Genomic DNA, 12,277 nt, shown 5'->3' with positions numbered 1-12,277 from the left:
CTCGTATTTGGCTCAAAACTGAAAATTTTCATAAATTTCAACATTTGTATTAGGAGAGCATAAGTTGCATCGGGTCTTTTTAAAAAAACAACTTGAATTTTCCATTACTTTTCGACTAACCCTTGTATTTGGCTCAAAACTGAAAATTTTCATAAATTTCAACATTTGTATTAGGAGAGCATAAGTTCCATCGGGTCTTTTTCCAAGTTCAGAAATAAAGCGCGGGATTAACTTCAGCTTTCTATCAAATTGTTCAGCTCCTCAACACACGATGGCTTCAAAACTTGACACAATTACCTTTCTTTTTACAGTATTTGTTCTATTTTATTCTTTACTGTTTAAGGCAAATAAAATTAAAAATGCATACTTTGTTTATTAAAAGGCATACTTTGTTTATTAAATACCAAAGAATGACAATACAATAATACATTTATTATTTAGAAATACAATTTACATTTATTATAACAAAGTACAAATTTATTTCAAATAACCACAANAAATAATAAAAATCAGCACTGAAAAGCAAGTAAAATAGTAAATTATTAACTTAATTAAAATGGAGATTTGGCGTTACCTCGTCCAAACTCTCGAAGCCAAACCGGAAACAATTATATGCAATTATGTCAATTAATGCCAAAGAAATACATAAAAAGAACATAGATAATCGTGAAATGCAGTCACCACAGATGAGCGACATAATTTTCCACGCTTATGGGAACTTATAACACATTTAACTATGATTAACTGAACTGTTCTAAGGAATTGCTTCAAGCAATAGATCATAAATAAAAGAAAAATGTCAGATGAGTTAAAGAAAGAACATTGCATATGCAACCTTATACACATTACTGATAATCCGGTTGCATGCAAATTTCTCACACAAATTACAAAAGTAATATATATACAAATACACAAAAAGTAACACTGTTTTTCTACCCTTTAAGAAACGAACAAATATTGAAGTAATTAGTGATAAATAAATAAAAAAAGTTTTTATGATGATTTGGGACTGCAAGATTGTCGATATTGTGTTAAAATTGTTAAAAATTACTAAAATATTTTTGTCCGGAAAGGTTCAGACCTAACAATTTTAAAGACGATATTATAGATATACAACAGTGATGTTTGATTTTCAATGAAATTCAATTTCAGATTTGAAAATTGTAGTTGAAAAATTCACCAGCATCTTTTTGACCTCCAAACTAATCCCATACGCCAAGAAGAACACGATTACCTTATTAAGCTTGTATCATCAGTTGCGTTGAATGCATCCTTACCAAACAAAAATTATTATTATCAATATTTTATAACTTTAACCTCAGTTCTTATTTACAAATTTTGTTATAATCACATTTCATATCATTTTTATCTACGCAGAGATAAAAAATGTTATTACGTATTTTAGTAGTGAATTTAGCACAAACATAGATTTGATTTCCATGTCACAATCTAAGTAAAAGTGCATGTGCATCAAGTAAGTTATTAAACCAAATATTCTCTAGATATGTGCACGACGGTTTAATAAAATAAATGTTTCCCACCACTTCAGTTTGCGGATTTTTTAGTCTGGCGAACTATGTGAATAAATATTGTCTGTTGAAACTATCTTTGTATTTGTTTCAAAGACCCACTGCTCACCAAGGCACGTAAGGATAATGAAGTAATATTAAATATATAATACTTTTCTGTCCATTTCAAAAACAGTTTTAGAAAATACTTATGCACGAATATGGCATCAAATAAAAATATATTCAAGGGTGTTAATGACAGATTTCATGGTGTAACAGTCGATTCTGAGAAAGAGGCATGTAATACAGAAGAATTTCCAAATAAATTAAATGGTAAAGGAATTAAATAATTACAGAGTAAATTCGTTGTGACTGAAATACTTGAATGAAAAGTTTGCTTCCAGAATCACTTACACATTGGACAAACAGCAAAACAAGATGTGTATGGTTTAAAGTTTGTACGGAGCAAGCAGAGTGGGTACCAATTCTTGTAAAGGTACGTACAAACATAATTTCATTTTATGTTGTGCAATTTTCTGTCATTCCAATTAATTTTATAGAACGGTTTCAATTTCCATCATGCAAAGCATGGGTTTGTTATGATGTACAAATGGCTTCCAAGTCAAGAAATATGCAATTTACCCACGTTTGCCAATACATTGGTAGGTGTAGGTGCAGTTGTAATTAACAACAATAATGAAATTTTGGTTGTTTCCGAAAAATTCTATGACAGACCACATTGGAAACTTCCAGGTGGATATGTTGAACCAGGTGATTATGTTATTATTTAATTATATTGATAAACTATCTATTTAAAACGTGAAATAATTTAGGAGAAAATCTAATTGACGCAGCTATAAGAGAAGTACAGGAGGAAACAGGTATTGATACAGAATTCATATCACTGCTTACCCTTCGCCACGGCCACTTTGGACTGTTTGACTGTTCTGATATGTACTTTGTGTTGGCATTGAAACCGCTCACACAAAATATCGTAAAATGCGAAAGAGAAATTAACTTCTGCGAATGGATGGACATAGAGAAATATTTAGGTCATCCGCACGTTCACGATTTGAATCGGTTTTTTCTTAAAAAATATTTGGAATACAGAGAAAAAAACATAAAAATACACTGTGACCATGGAATACACGCTGTCGTAAAGAAGCCGTACACTGTCTATCATGCTATAAACCACATTCATTAATTAACTATTGATACTGTAGCTGAATTTTACTTATTAATGAAATAATAACAAGGGACAGGGAAACTGGACATTGTTAAATGTTGATGGTTTTTGTTGATGTTATTCATAAAAGAAATTTAAAAATAAATTAATGAAATCCTTAAAACTGTTTTTCTGAAAGCTTATAACTCCTAAAAAAAAGTTAACATGGGTTTAAATCGTTAAGAATTACTAGTTCTTCCCCCCTGTCAGTCACTGTGAGCTCGAAACTGTTGTAAAGTGGTTGTAATTCACTTTTGTGAACAATTTTTTAAATCACTTTCTGTGTTAAAAATTGTTTGAAAAATTAAATTTAAAGGAATTGTTTGTACATCGGTATGCAACACATCGTACACTCAAGCAGAAAAATTGCTGATACTAACTACGTAAACTACTTTGCCCTGTGCTGACAGAACTCATAATTTCTTTTATATATAATATTCTTTGATACACTTAAAATTTAACGTATAAAAAGTTAGTAAAAGTTTTAAATCACTTACGATTACGCGTCCGTTTCGACAATAGAAGAAATCAGTTATCCTCTATCCTTAGTATGTAGTCAGCAGAAGAAATTCCCTCCAAATCCATTAAGAACTCGATAGATTTTGTCATCTTAATCCCCGAAGAATTAACTGCAAAAATTATAGAATAATAATAATAATCCAAAATATTGGGCCATAATAGGCTAATTAATGAAAATATTGAACAATGATATTCTAATTAAAAATATTAACAAATACATACCGAATTATCCAAAACATTAAGCAATAATAAACTAATAAATGAAAATATTGAATAGTATGCTAATAATTGAAAATATTGACTAATATATATTAAGGAAGAATATATTAATAATCGAAATTATGGTGGAATAGTAGCTCTAATTGAAATTATTTAGAAATAATACAGCTGGTAATCGGCTGGCCGGTTGTTTAGCTTATCGTTAGCCCCTATCACATTGATGAAACTTTTTTGGAAAATATTCAAGTGAAAGGGACGCTTCAATACACAAAGAAAACGAAGTGTTTTTTAAACATCTTCAAACCCAAACAAGGTTAAATTAACAATGACAGGTGTTCCCAAAGGTGTAAAAAAAAGTTGTAGCTTGGGTCATCCATGTAGACTCAAGACCCAACGTAAATACAATTAATTATATAACCACATATTGTATGTTTGTATTTATAAAAGGGTACACTTGAATAACTCCGCCGGTTCTTTTTTATGTTAATATAATGTTGCTGCACCAAAAAAATACGTCCCCTTTTAACTCCTGCTTCTGCTTCTAATATGTATCTAACTAGTCCCACACGTGAGGTGTTCTACATTTTCTAATAAGTCATGTGTTGATTTTCTAATATTTTCTATCCGTCATATTTTTAACATCCGCCTATAACACCACATCTCAAAAAAAAAAGTGCCAGCCTAAGACCTAATTCACCGAGTTGGGTTATTAATAAGACATAAAGGTGTTCGTTTCTAAATTTTTATTAAACAGAATAACTATCTTTAATGAAAAACTTTACCCTAGTTGGCGAAAATAAGAAACATTTGAACACCGCTTCCTCCTTGTCCGAATGTTTCAGAAAACAAACAAATGTATAAACATATACGTGTATAGAAAAACTTTTCATTACTATTTAACACTTCCTACAGAAAACTCGGGTGAACTTAACGTATAGTTCGGGATCGGGTGTGGAACTTGTGCGAACCGACATAAGATAATGAAACTTCTCACGTACCAAAAATAGTAAAATCGAGCACGCGCATTTTAAACGCGGTGAGTGTGTAACGCCGAAGGTAAATGGTCTGTTATTAACGCGAAAATAAGAACATGAAAGTATAAAGTCGATTTAACTTAATGCATTAAAGTTTTTCGAAAATGTTTCATGAAGATTTCTTTTACGACTGGTATTACAATATCGACGAAAAAGGACGCTATTACAAAAAGAAGGCCTAACAGTGGTAAGCAACACGCATTAAAAAAAATATTTCCGAAATATGATTGTAATTATATTTGCAATCAATCGACTAATCAACTGTTGCAAATATATTACACATTTATTCATATGGAAAACAATTCTGAATTAAAAATAACTGAGTTCACAAGTGCCCAGTAAGACATTTCTACGAATAAAATTGACCTTAAATAATTGTGATCGATAAAATAATCGTCTTGCGATAATATAAAAAATAAATACACAAATCATGCACAACCAACCAACAACTGAATGCCAATATTCTAAAAACAATAGGGCGACATTTAGTTGCGCACCGAGGTTTTTTTACCGAATACATTATTATGAATATTAATTCGAATCATTGATAAGAAAGTTCAATAAAAAATTATACTTATATAAAACAATTGATTTTGTTATCGTCAATTTTTATTGAACCATTTTCCGCATCTTCGTAAAATGGTACACAATAATTAATAACATATAGACATGTATGTATAATTATTTTTGACGTTTACTAATAAGTGCTGCTCATTATGTTACAGGCTATGGCTTCATGTGTTCCCCTTAACTGTAATATAAAATTCACGAGACAACAAATAAGTGGATTCGCAGACAGAATAATTAACATATTAAATGACGAAAATTGTCGGAGGTTGTTTAGAAAGTTTTTGGAAGATACAAACGACAGACGGAAACTTACAACCCTGAAATTTTGGGAAAGGGCACATTCTGATAATTTTGAAGACGAAGACGAAATTGTCGAGTACATGCTCGACGTAGACGGTTTCAACGATGGGCCCTTTTTGTCCATAACGGAACATCAACACAAAATACAATTTATAAAGGAAGAATGTGCTAGGTGTCTTCAAAATAGAGGAAAAAGAGCGCACGAAAATTTTGTTAGATACCTTGAAAAACATCACATGCTTGAATAAATTATCCTATTTTTTTAGTTAATTTTTTATTCTGTTGGGATAGTAACTGTACGATATTAATACAAAAAAAAATATTTAGTAATTAAACAGAAAGGACAAAATATTATGGATGCAAAGCAACTTACCGAAAATGATAAAATCAATTAATTGTAATTATATATATAATATAATTAATGAAAAAGTAGCATAACAATCAACAATCACGAATCATTATTAAGTACGTCTTGAATGATTACATTCAAAATAATTTTGTTTTTCAACAATGATGCGCCACCTGCTATAATAAACACTAACTTCTTCAATAAAAACAATTCAAAATTAAGTACTTTTACGCCAGTTGGATATGCAACCAATGTTACACATGTGTCTTGTTGGTCTCGTACGAGTATTTGAGAACCTTAATAAAGTTATACTGCAAGTTGGATTTACGATTAAGAGAAAAGTGTTCATTAGTTTAATTCTACGAATTTAAAAAGTAATCAATAAAAGAAAAAGAGATTTAAAACTACAGGCATGCTTAATACTAATAATGCTATAGGAAAGGAAAGACAAAGGCTCTTGAGAATTAGCAGAATAAAAAGTTTTAACAAAATCATAATCATTTTATATATTATAAAATTGATAAAGACATAAAAAATCCAGTACCGCTCAAAATATAATTAATATACTTAGATCACTTATCCCATTTTCAAACATCTTTTTGATCTTTGTTTCCTATTTTTTTACTCGTTGGTAAATTTGGGAGGTCTTTTCTCAACAAAAGCAGACATCCCTTCCTTCTGGTCTTTGGTGCCGAACGTTGCATGGAACATTCTCTGTTCAAAGAGCAATCCTTGATTTAATGTGCTTTCAAAAGCTGCATTTATTGCTTCTTTGGCTATCTTAACAGTTACAGCCGAATTACTGGCAATCTTTTCAGCAAGCTTGATAGTCTCTGGAAGGAGCTGATCAGCTGGCACTATCTTGCTCACAAGACCCATTCTTTCAGCCTCCTGAGCAGTAAATTGATTACCTGTTAAAATAATTTCCATGGCTTTTGATTTTCCTACTGCTCTAGTCAGTCTTTGAGTACCACCACCTCCAGGTATGGTACCAATAAGAATTTCTGGCTGTCCAAATTTGGCTTTATCTCCGGCATAAATTATATCACACATCATAGCCAGTTCACATCCACCACCCAACTGAAAATATATTTTTAAAATTAAAAATATTGTTGTTTTTCCAATAGAAAACGGTATGAACGTACAGCATAACCGTTTACAGCAGCAATGACTGGCTTTTTGACTGTTTTGACTTTATCTAAATCCAAAAATTTTCCATTAATACAATCTGAAAAGGTGCTAGTTCGCATTTCTTTTATGTCTGCCCCTGCTGCAAATGCTTTTTCGTTTCCAGTAATAATTATAGCTGCAATTGATTCATTTTTATCTAATTTTACCAGGGCATCACCCAATTCCTCCATAAGAGCTGCACATAGTGCATTTAGTTGTTTAGGACGGTTCAATTGAACAAGAGCTATGTTTTTTTTCTCTCCAACAACATCAGTCTTGATATTTTCATATGAACCTACATAAAAAGACAGATTGATTTAAAAATACCTTGCTTGACCTTTAGACCTGAACTGATATTGAATGTATGTATAAACAACAATTTCTTACCTAAATTAACTGAACTCAGAAGTCTTATACTGGACAAGTTCTGCTTCCACAAATTCCTTTGCACTGTCGATAACACAAATTTCATTGCATTAGTAGTTGCCATGCTTTTATAACTTTTCAACTTTACTAAGCACTGGAAAGGTACCAAATGGGCACGAACTACTTGCACGAATTTTACTAAACAAAAAATACCACGAGCACACAACGTTCCAAACTGTACTGTGATTACAGTGCTTTTAGATAGATGTGTAAATATAAGTATAGCAGAAAGCAGTAAACAATTGCATCAACTGATAACTTATCATTTATAAGCCATTATAGTGTATAATTGTCAGAAAATAATATAATAATTGGTTTTTATTCTTTTAAACAATTGATTCCGCATTGTTGCGTTTTACTTAATTGTTTTGCATTATTGAACAAAACAAGTATCAGTTGTATTAATCTTTTTGTATTAGTCAAATTTTGTAGGTATATTGTTATGATAATCAGACATTAATTGCATTTCTAATTTTTGTTTTCCTGTGCGATATACTTTCTATTAATATTTTTTCGTTTTCTGTACATACATATACAAACAGTACATTATATACAATGTACAGTCGCGTGTCAGTTGTTAGATGACGTAAGAAGTAGATATTTATTTTTGCTACAACTGTACTGTTTTTATCGGTTTTGTTCATCATCAAACATCACAAAATTGTGACAAAGGCTATTATGCCACCTATGCCGTTCCGTTATTACATTTTAAGGCCAATGATAAAGTGAATCCCGAAACCATGGCCTTAAAAAATGTCTGATAGTCTGTTTAACTATCAACCAGGAGCAGATAAATGATAATAACCAAACTGGTGCGTAATTTTCATGGGCAACGCAAATACAAACTTTAAAGGAATAAATACGAAACGTGCCACGAGTAGCTGCGGTGATTTGCAAAACCAGGTGAATAGTCTTAGTTAATTATTTATACTAACGCTTTTTGTGTAAAAAATAATTTTAGGTCATTGTTGACTTTACTGGAAATTCCTCTCTCACTAGCAGAGAAAGCCATCAATCATTTTCAAACACGAGCAGACCTTGGTTTAAAAATTCAAAAAAAAGGTGAGCAGTTAGAGAAAACGTGAAACTGATAACCCCAATTGAAATTTTAATAATAAGTAGCTTTTAGGTTAGGTTTACATAGTACAGTTTTGACAATTAATTTCACTTGGTATTTTTAAGTTTCAAACGTACAATTTCTTTGTTAGATGGAAGAGATCTGTTTCTTCACATGATATAAGCAAAACTGCTTGGCCTGTGTCACGAATTGAGCAAGTTTTTCTACCGGAATTTCCCAGTAGCCCACAAGTTAGAAATCAACAATTTGCAATTGTCGATGACATTGCAACAGGCTCTTTTGGAAAAGTATTTAGAATCCAAGATCTCAAAACCCATAACTATTACGCTTTAAAAGTGTTACCAAAATCACAGGTAAATCACGTCAGTTAATTTAATTGCTATTATACTTACTGTTGATTTTAGATCATTAAGGATAACTGCATAGAGCAAGTAAAGAACGAGGTACTGATTCAGGCTGCATGTGGTCATCATCCATTTATCGTAAAGTGCCACAGTTATTGGCAATCAAAGAAGCAATTATTTATTGGTAAATATTTTACTTACTTATTTACACACTATTTTTATCAGTCTTGAAGGTATAATTATAATTTTATTTTCTAATCATTCAAATTTTACCAATAACTGATCAGTTAAGTATAAGAATTTTATTGATTTATAAATGAATTATAACAAGACAATAAAACTGTTATATTGAATTGGTTGGTTATTTGCAAAGTTTGACTCAATTGAAATTGAACTTTAATTTTAATCCAATTTTTTCAATTCCTTTTCTTTACGTCTTCTATTAAAAATGCATATTGTTGGCAAGAATTTCAACTAAAGTGATTCCTTACTAGTTTTTATTTAAAATTACAGCATATTAAAAAAGGCACACAATNTTTTTATTTGTTTCAGGCAGATTTAACGATAATTATATTAGCAGTTTAACTTTTAATTTTTGTTGTAGAAGTGTAGCAAATTGTAGTTACAAAACATCAAAACGACGAAGACATCACGTCAGTTTTTCGCAAACGCCACGGCAATCTCGATCCACTCGGTATATGTACAGTAGGCGCAATGTTATATTGAATTGGTTGGTTATTTGCAAAGTTTGACTCAATTGAAATTGAACTTTAATTTTAATCCAATTTTTTCAATTCCTTTTCTTTACGTCTTCTATTAAAAATGCATATTGTTGGCAAGAATTTCAACTAAAGTGATTCCTTACTAGTTTTTATTTAAAATTACAGCATATTAAAAAAGGCACACAATTTTTGGCATTATTTTTCTTTTTTTTTTGTATGATCTTAGTCCATATTATAATCACACTGTATTTAATAAATTTTTTTAGTGACTGATTACATAGAAGGTGGTGAATTATTTGCACTGTTAAAAACCTACTCATCGCTTCCATTGGACTTGGTAAAAATCTATGTTGCAGAACTGGCAATTGTATTAGGTACATTACATATTATTGAATATTTATTCTTATTTTTGTATTAGTAAAGTACTCCTATTTATCCTCATTTATTTCCAGATTTTCTACACAACGCAGGAGTGATATATCGCGATCTTAAACCTGAAAATATTCTATTGGACCGTGAAGGGCACCTGTACTTAACCGATTTTGGTTTGTCTAAGTGGCTTTCATTTGGGGTGAAAACGAGAACCTTGTGTGGCACATTACGTTACATGGGTATGGAACACTCTTCTTTACAAGAAATTAATTGCAATAACTAACAAAACAAAACGTTTGGACTATAAGCAAATCTACAAACACTACCTACTTAATTAATACTATTATCCCTTGCTTGTTTTTTGTCTCTAAAGTCACTAAAAAAGAGTGGTTTATTTTAAATACTGTATGGATTACAAATTTGGACAATACCAAAAGACATGTGTGGTAATCAGTGAATATTAGTGCATCAGAAGCAAGAATGACTGCGTCTCGACATTTAATAACAGCTGGTTGTGAATGTCAGTGGGTATATTTATATAATTAAGTGATACTATTATCGATGAATTTATTATTTGGTGGTGAATTAATTTTTTGAAGTCAAATAGAAAATGAATGCGCGTTCTCAAGTGTTCGAACTGACGATGGAGGGTCGTCAGGTGGACGAGGCCGTTGCCAGCATCTTTCACACAATCCTGTTTCATCGTTCCCTAGGGAAGTTCCTTTATAACGCGGAGGGCAGCTACTCGGTGGGCACGATCGGTTATACGGACGTCGATTGCGACTTTATCGATTTAACATACGTGTGCTGCACATCGAGCCTTCTCGATTGCAATCTGAAGAGGGAGATTTCGTGTTTTTCTGAGTTGTTGAGAGGCAGTGAGGGAGGCGCGGGCGCCACGTCCGGCATGGGTCAGATATCGCTCGAATTTTTCCAAAAGAAACCGAGCCGGTGGTTCTTACAACCGGAGTGTATACCGTGGGAAGTGTGGACGATCCGTTTGGAATTGATCGCGTTAAATAACGAGGATGAGAGGCAGGTGTGTCGGGAGAAGGTCGGGGAAATACTGACTGATAAGATATTGTATATCACAGAGGTGATGAACAGGCACGACTATTTGCCAAAGATGCCCAATCAGTCCGAGCTGGAGCTCATTTTCGACACGTCGTACACGGACGTGCAACCGTACCTGTTCAAATTGAGATATTCCCTGTCCAATCCTTCAGTTGGCACTTCTGTCGGTTCTACGATGAAGAAGATCATCAAAGAAACGTTATACCTTTAATTAATTGATTATTAAACCGATCTCGTCTTAATAAATTATTATATCTCATACTGATGCACGATAAATATCCCTCCTTCTTTCTCATGTACTAAGAGTGTCTGGTGTCTTATTAGATTATATGTATGTATGTATGTATGTATATAATATAATAGAGTTAATTATACATATACAGAGTGTGTCGCGACACCGTGGGCTTATTTCTTAATTTTTTTTATGTAGATTTACAAAGAGCTAATTATTATTTATGAATTATCATTATTATCGTATATTAGTTTATTATTTATTAATATTAAACGAATAAGTTAATTTAAAGTTGTTGTCCTTAGCCAAGTTAATGTTTGAATTAACAAAAAATACATAATATACTCGGGCCTGCAAAAAAAAACGTCTAATTTTTAGTGAAACAGCAAAGGTCTTAGGGTAAAGACCATACTGAATAGCCTCTCTCATATGAACTGTGACTTACTTCAGGATACTGAAATTCTAAAAGTATCAGGATCGCTAAATTAATTCATTTTCGAGAAAAGGCAAATGAGTAGTCTGTCTGTCTGGATGGCTGCACTGACTTTGTTAATTTTTTAATAGCACAGCCCTAACAAATTGCTTGTTTTAAGGCCTCACGTACTTTCTAACAAAGTTACATTTGCAATGCTGAAAAAACTAATCCTTTTAGACACGAGAAATCTTAGAATTTTAGTATCTTGTTAACAGGAACTTATGACGATTAGATAGTCTTTAACATCAAAATCTTTTACTTGCTAAACTAAAAATTATAATAATTAAAATGTGTGTTTAGTCTGCCCTCGAATCTTTGATCCTTTTTAATATTATTCTATCGTTAAAATATTGAACTCACCACCAAACGTACAAAACAAACATCACAAAAATATCACGACATATTTATATTCCTCATTAATATTTGTTTTCGTTTTCTAGTTTTGATATTTTGAAATTGTCGTGTCACACTCTGCATTTTGTTTCGACAATTGTGTTTTTTTAATAGGGTAAAGAAACCAAATATTTTACAAAACTAATGTTAAGATAAAAATAACGCTCGCTATGGTATGTGGGAAATTTTTCTTTACTTTGAGAGAGAGGGCATTTATCAATTAAAGTTTATAATTGATATATTTTATTAAAAATTATTACAGTCCAG

At 31.6% G+C, this 12,277-nt stretch overlaps 5 protein-coding genes and 1 long non-coding RNA gene across 8 annotated transcripts in view; 4 read left to right on the top strand and 2 right to left on the bottom strand.

Annotated features, from left to right (window-relative positions):
• The first annotated feature begins 1,316 nt into the window (after positions 1–1,316).
• Positions 1,317–2,852, top strand: LOC108736046 (nudix hydrolase 8). Of its 3 annotated transcripts, XM_018468313.2 has the most exons (6): positions 1,317–1,474; positions 1,550–1,660; positions 1,711–1,841; positions 1,913–2,004; positions 2,069–2,279; positions 2,342–2,852. In XM_018468313.2, the coding sequence occupies exons 2-6, from the start codon at positions 1,656–1,658 to the stop codon at positions 2,710–2,712; spliced, it is 810 nt and encodes a 269-aa protein (XP_018323815.1). In that variant the 5' UTR covers positions 1,317–1,474; positions 1,550–1,655; the 3' UTR covers positions 2,713–2,852. The 3 variants fall into 3 exon arrangements, with proteins under 3 accessions (XP_018323815.1, XP_018323816.1, XP_018323812.1); XM_018468314.2 differs by having other exon boundaries at positions 1,318–1,642; positions 1,705–1,841; XM_018468310.2 differs by having other exon boundaries at positions 1,318–1,646; positions 1,705–1,841.
• Positions 2,853–3,236: 384 nt separating this feature from the next.
• The window catches only part of LOC108736092 (mitochondrial ribonuclease P catalytic subunit), a 44,440-nt gene continuing 35,399 nt past the window's right edge, over positions 3,237–12,277 (bottom strand). Inside the window, exon 8 of the transcript XR_003232395.1 lies at positions 3,237–3,362. The gene's annotated coding sequence lies outside the window, so the exon portion shown is untranslated. The remainder of the gene's footprint in view (positions 3,363–12,277) is intronic.
• Positions 4,474–5,640, top strand: LOC108736097. Its single transcript, XR_001937681.2, has 2 exons — positions 4,474–4,692; positions 5,231–5,640. It is a non-coding gene; the product is annotated as an uncharacterized LOC108736097 (long non-coding RNA).
• LOC108736095 (probable enoyl-CoA hydratase, mitochondrial) lies at positions 6,216–7,498 on the bottom strand. Its single transcript, XM_018468388.2, has 3 exons — positions 7,282–7,498; positions 6,870–7,189; positions 6,216–6,804 (listed from the first exon to the last, which is right to left on the bottom strand). The coding sequence occupies exons 1-3, from the start codon at positions 7,382–7,384 to the stop codon at positions 6,346–6,348; spliced, it is 882 nt and encodes a 293-aa protein (XP_018323890.1). The 5' UTR covers positions 7,385–7,498; the 3' UTR covers positions 6,216–6,345.
• The window catches only part of LOC108736093 (serine/threonine-protein kinase S6KL), a 32,526-nt gene continuing 27,913 nt past the window's right edge, over positions 7,665–12,277 (top strand). Inside the window, exons 1-6 of the mRNA XM_018468386.2 lie at positions 7,665–8,223; positions 8,282–8,382; positions 8,529–8,751; positions 8,803–8,926; positions 9,731–9,838; positions 9,917–10,075. Of these exons, the coding sequence (XP_018323888.1) occupies positions 8,146–8,223; positions 8,282–8,382; positions 8,529–8,751; positions 8,803–8,926; positions 9,731–9,838; positions 9,917–10,075 (793 nt within the window). The 5' untranslated portion in view covers positions 7,665–8,145. The remainder of the gene's footprint in view (positions 8,224–8,281; positions 8,383–8,528; positions 8,752–8,802; positions 8,927–9,730; positions 9,839–9,916; positions 10,076–12,277) is intronic.
• Positions 10,069–12,271, top strand: LOC108736096 (autophagy-related protein 101). The gene has a single exon (XM_018468389.2). The coding sequence runs from the start codon at positions 10,447–10,449 to the stop codon at positions 11,119–11,121; it is 675 nt and encodes a 224-aa protein (XP_018323891.1). The 5' UTR covers positions 10,069–10,446; the 3' UTR covers positions 11,122–12,271.

This window comes from Agrilus planipennis, unplaced genomic scaffold, assembly GCF_000699045.2.
Source record: "Agrilus planipennis isolate EAB-ADULT unplaced genomic scaffold, Apla_2.0 scaffold8, whole genome shotgun sequence".
Lineage (NCBI taxonomy): Eukaryota > Metazoa > Arthropoda > Insecta > Coleoptera > Buprestidae > Agrilus > Agrilus planipennis.
The sequence above is the reverse complement of the archived record's forward strand: the minus strand, read 5'-3'. Positions and strand labels throughout refer to the sequence as shown.

Excerpts from the sequence above, each read along its gene's own strand:
- LOC108736046 (XM_018468310.2), top strand. The coding sequence starts at position 1,531 with ATGTTTCCCACCACTTCAGTTTGCGGATTTTTTAGTCTGGCGAACTAT. Across the intron at positions 1,842-1,912 it reads ATTTCCAAATAAATTAAATG|AATCACTTACACATTGGACA; the intron begins GTAAAGGAATTA and ends GTTTGCTTCCAG. Across the intron at positions 2,005-2,068 it reads GGGTACCAATTCTTGTAAAG|AACGGTTTCAATTTCCATCA; the intron begins GTACGTACAAAC and ends TTAATTTTATAG.
- LOC108736095 (XM_018468388.2), bottom strand. The coding sequence starts at position 7,384 with ATGGCAACTACTAATGCAATGAAATTTGTGTTATCGACAGTGCAAAGG. Across the intron at positions 7,190-7,281 it reads TCTGAGTTCAGTTAATTTAG|GTTCATATGAAAATATCAAG; the intron begins GTAAGAAATTGT and ends CTTTTTATGTAG. Across the intron at positions 6,805-6,869 it reads CTGCTGTAAACGGTTATGCT|TTGGGTGGTGGATGTGAACT; the intron begins GTACGTTCATAC and ends ATATATTTTCAG.
- LOC108736096 (XM_018468389.2), top strand. The coding sequence starts at position 10,447 with ATGAATGCGCGTTCTCAAGTGTTCGAACTGACGATGGAGGGTCGTCAG.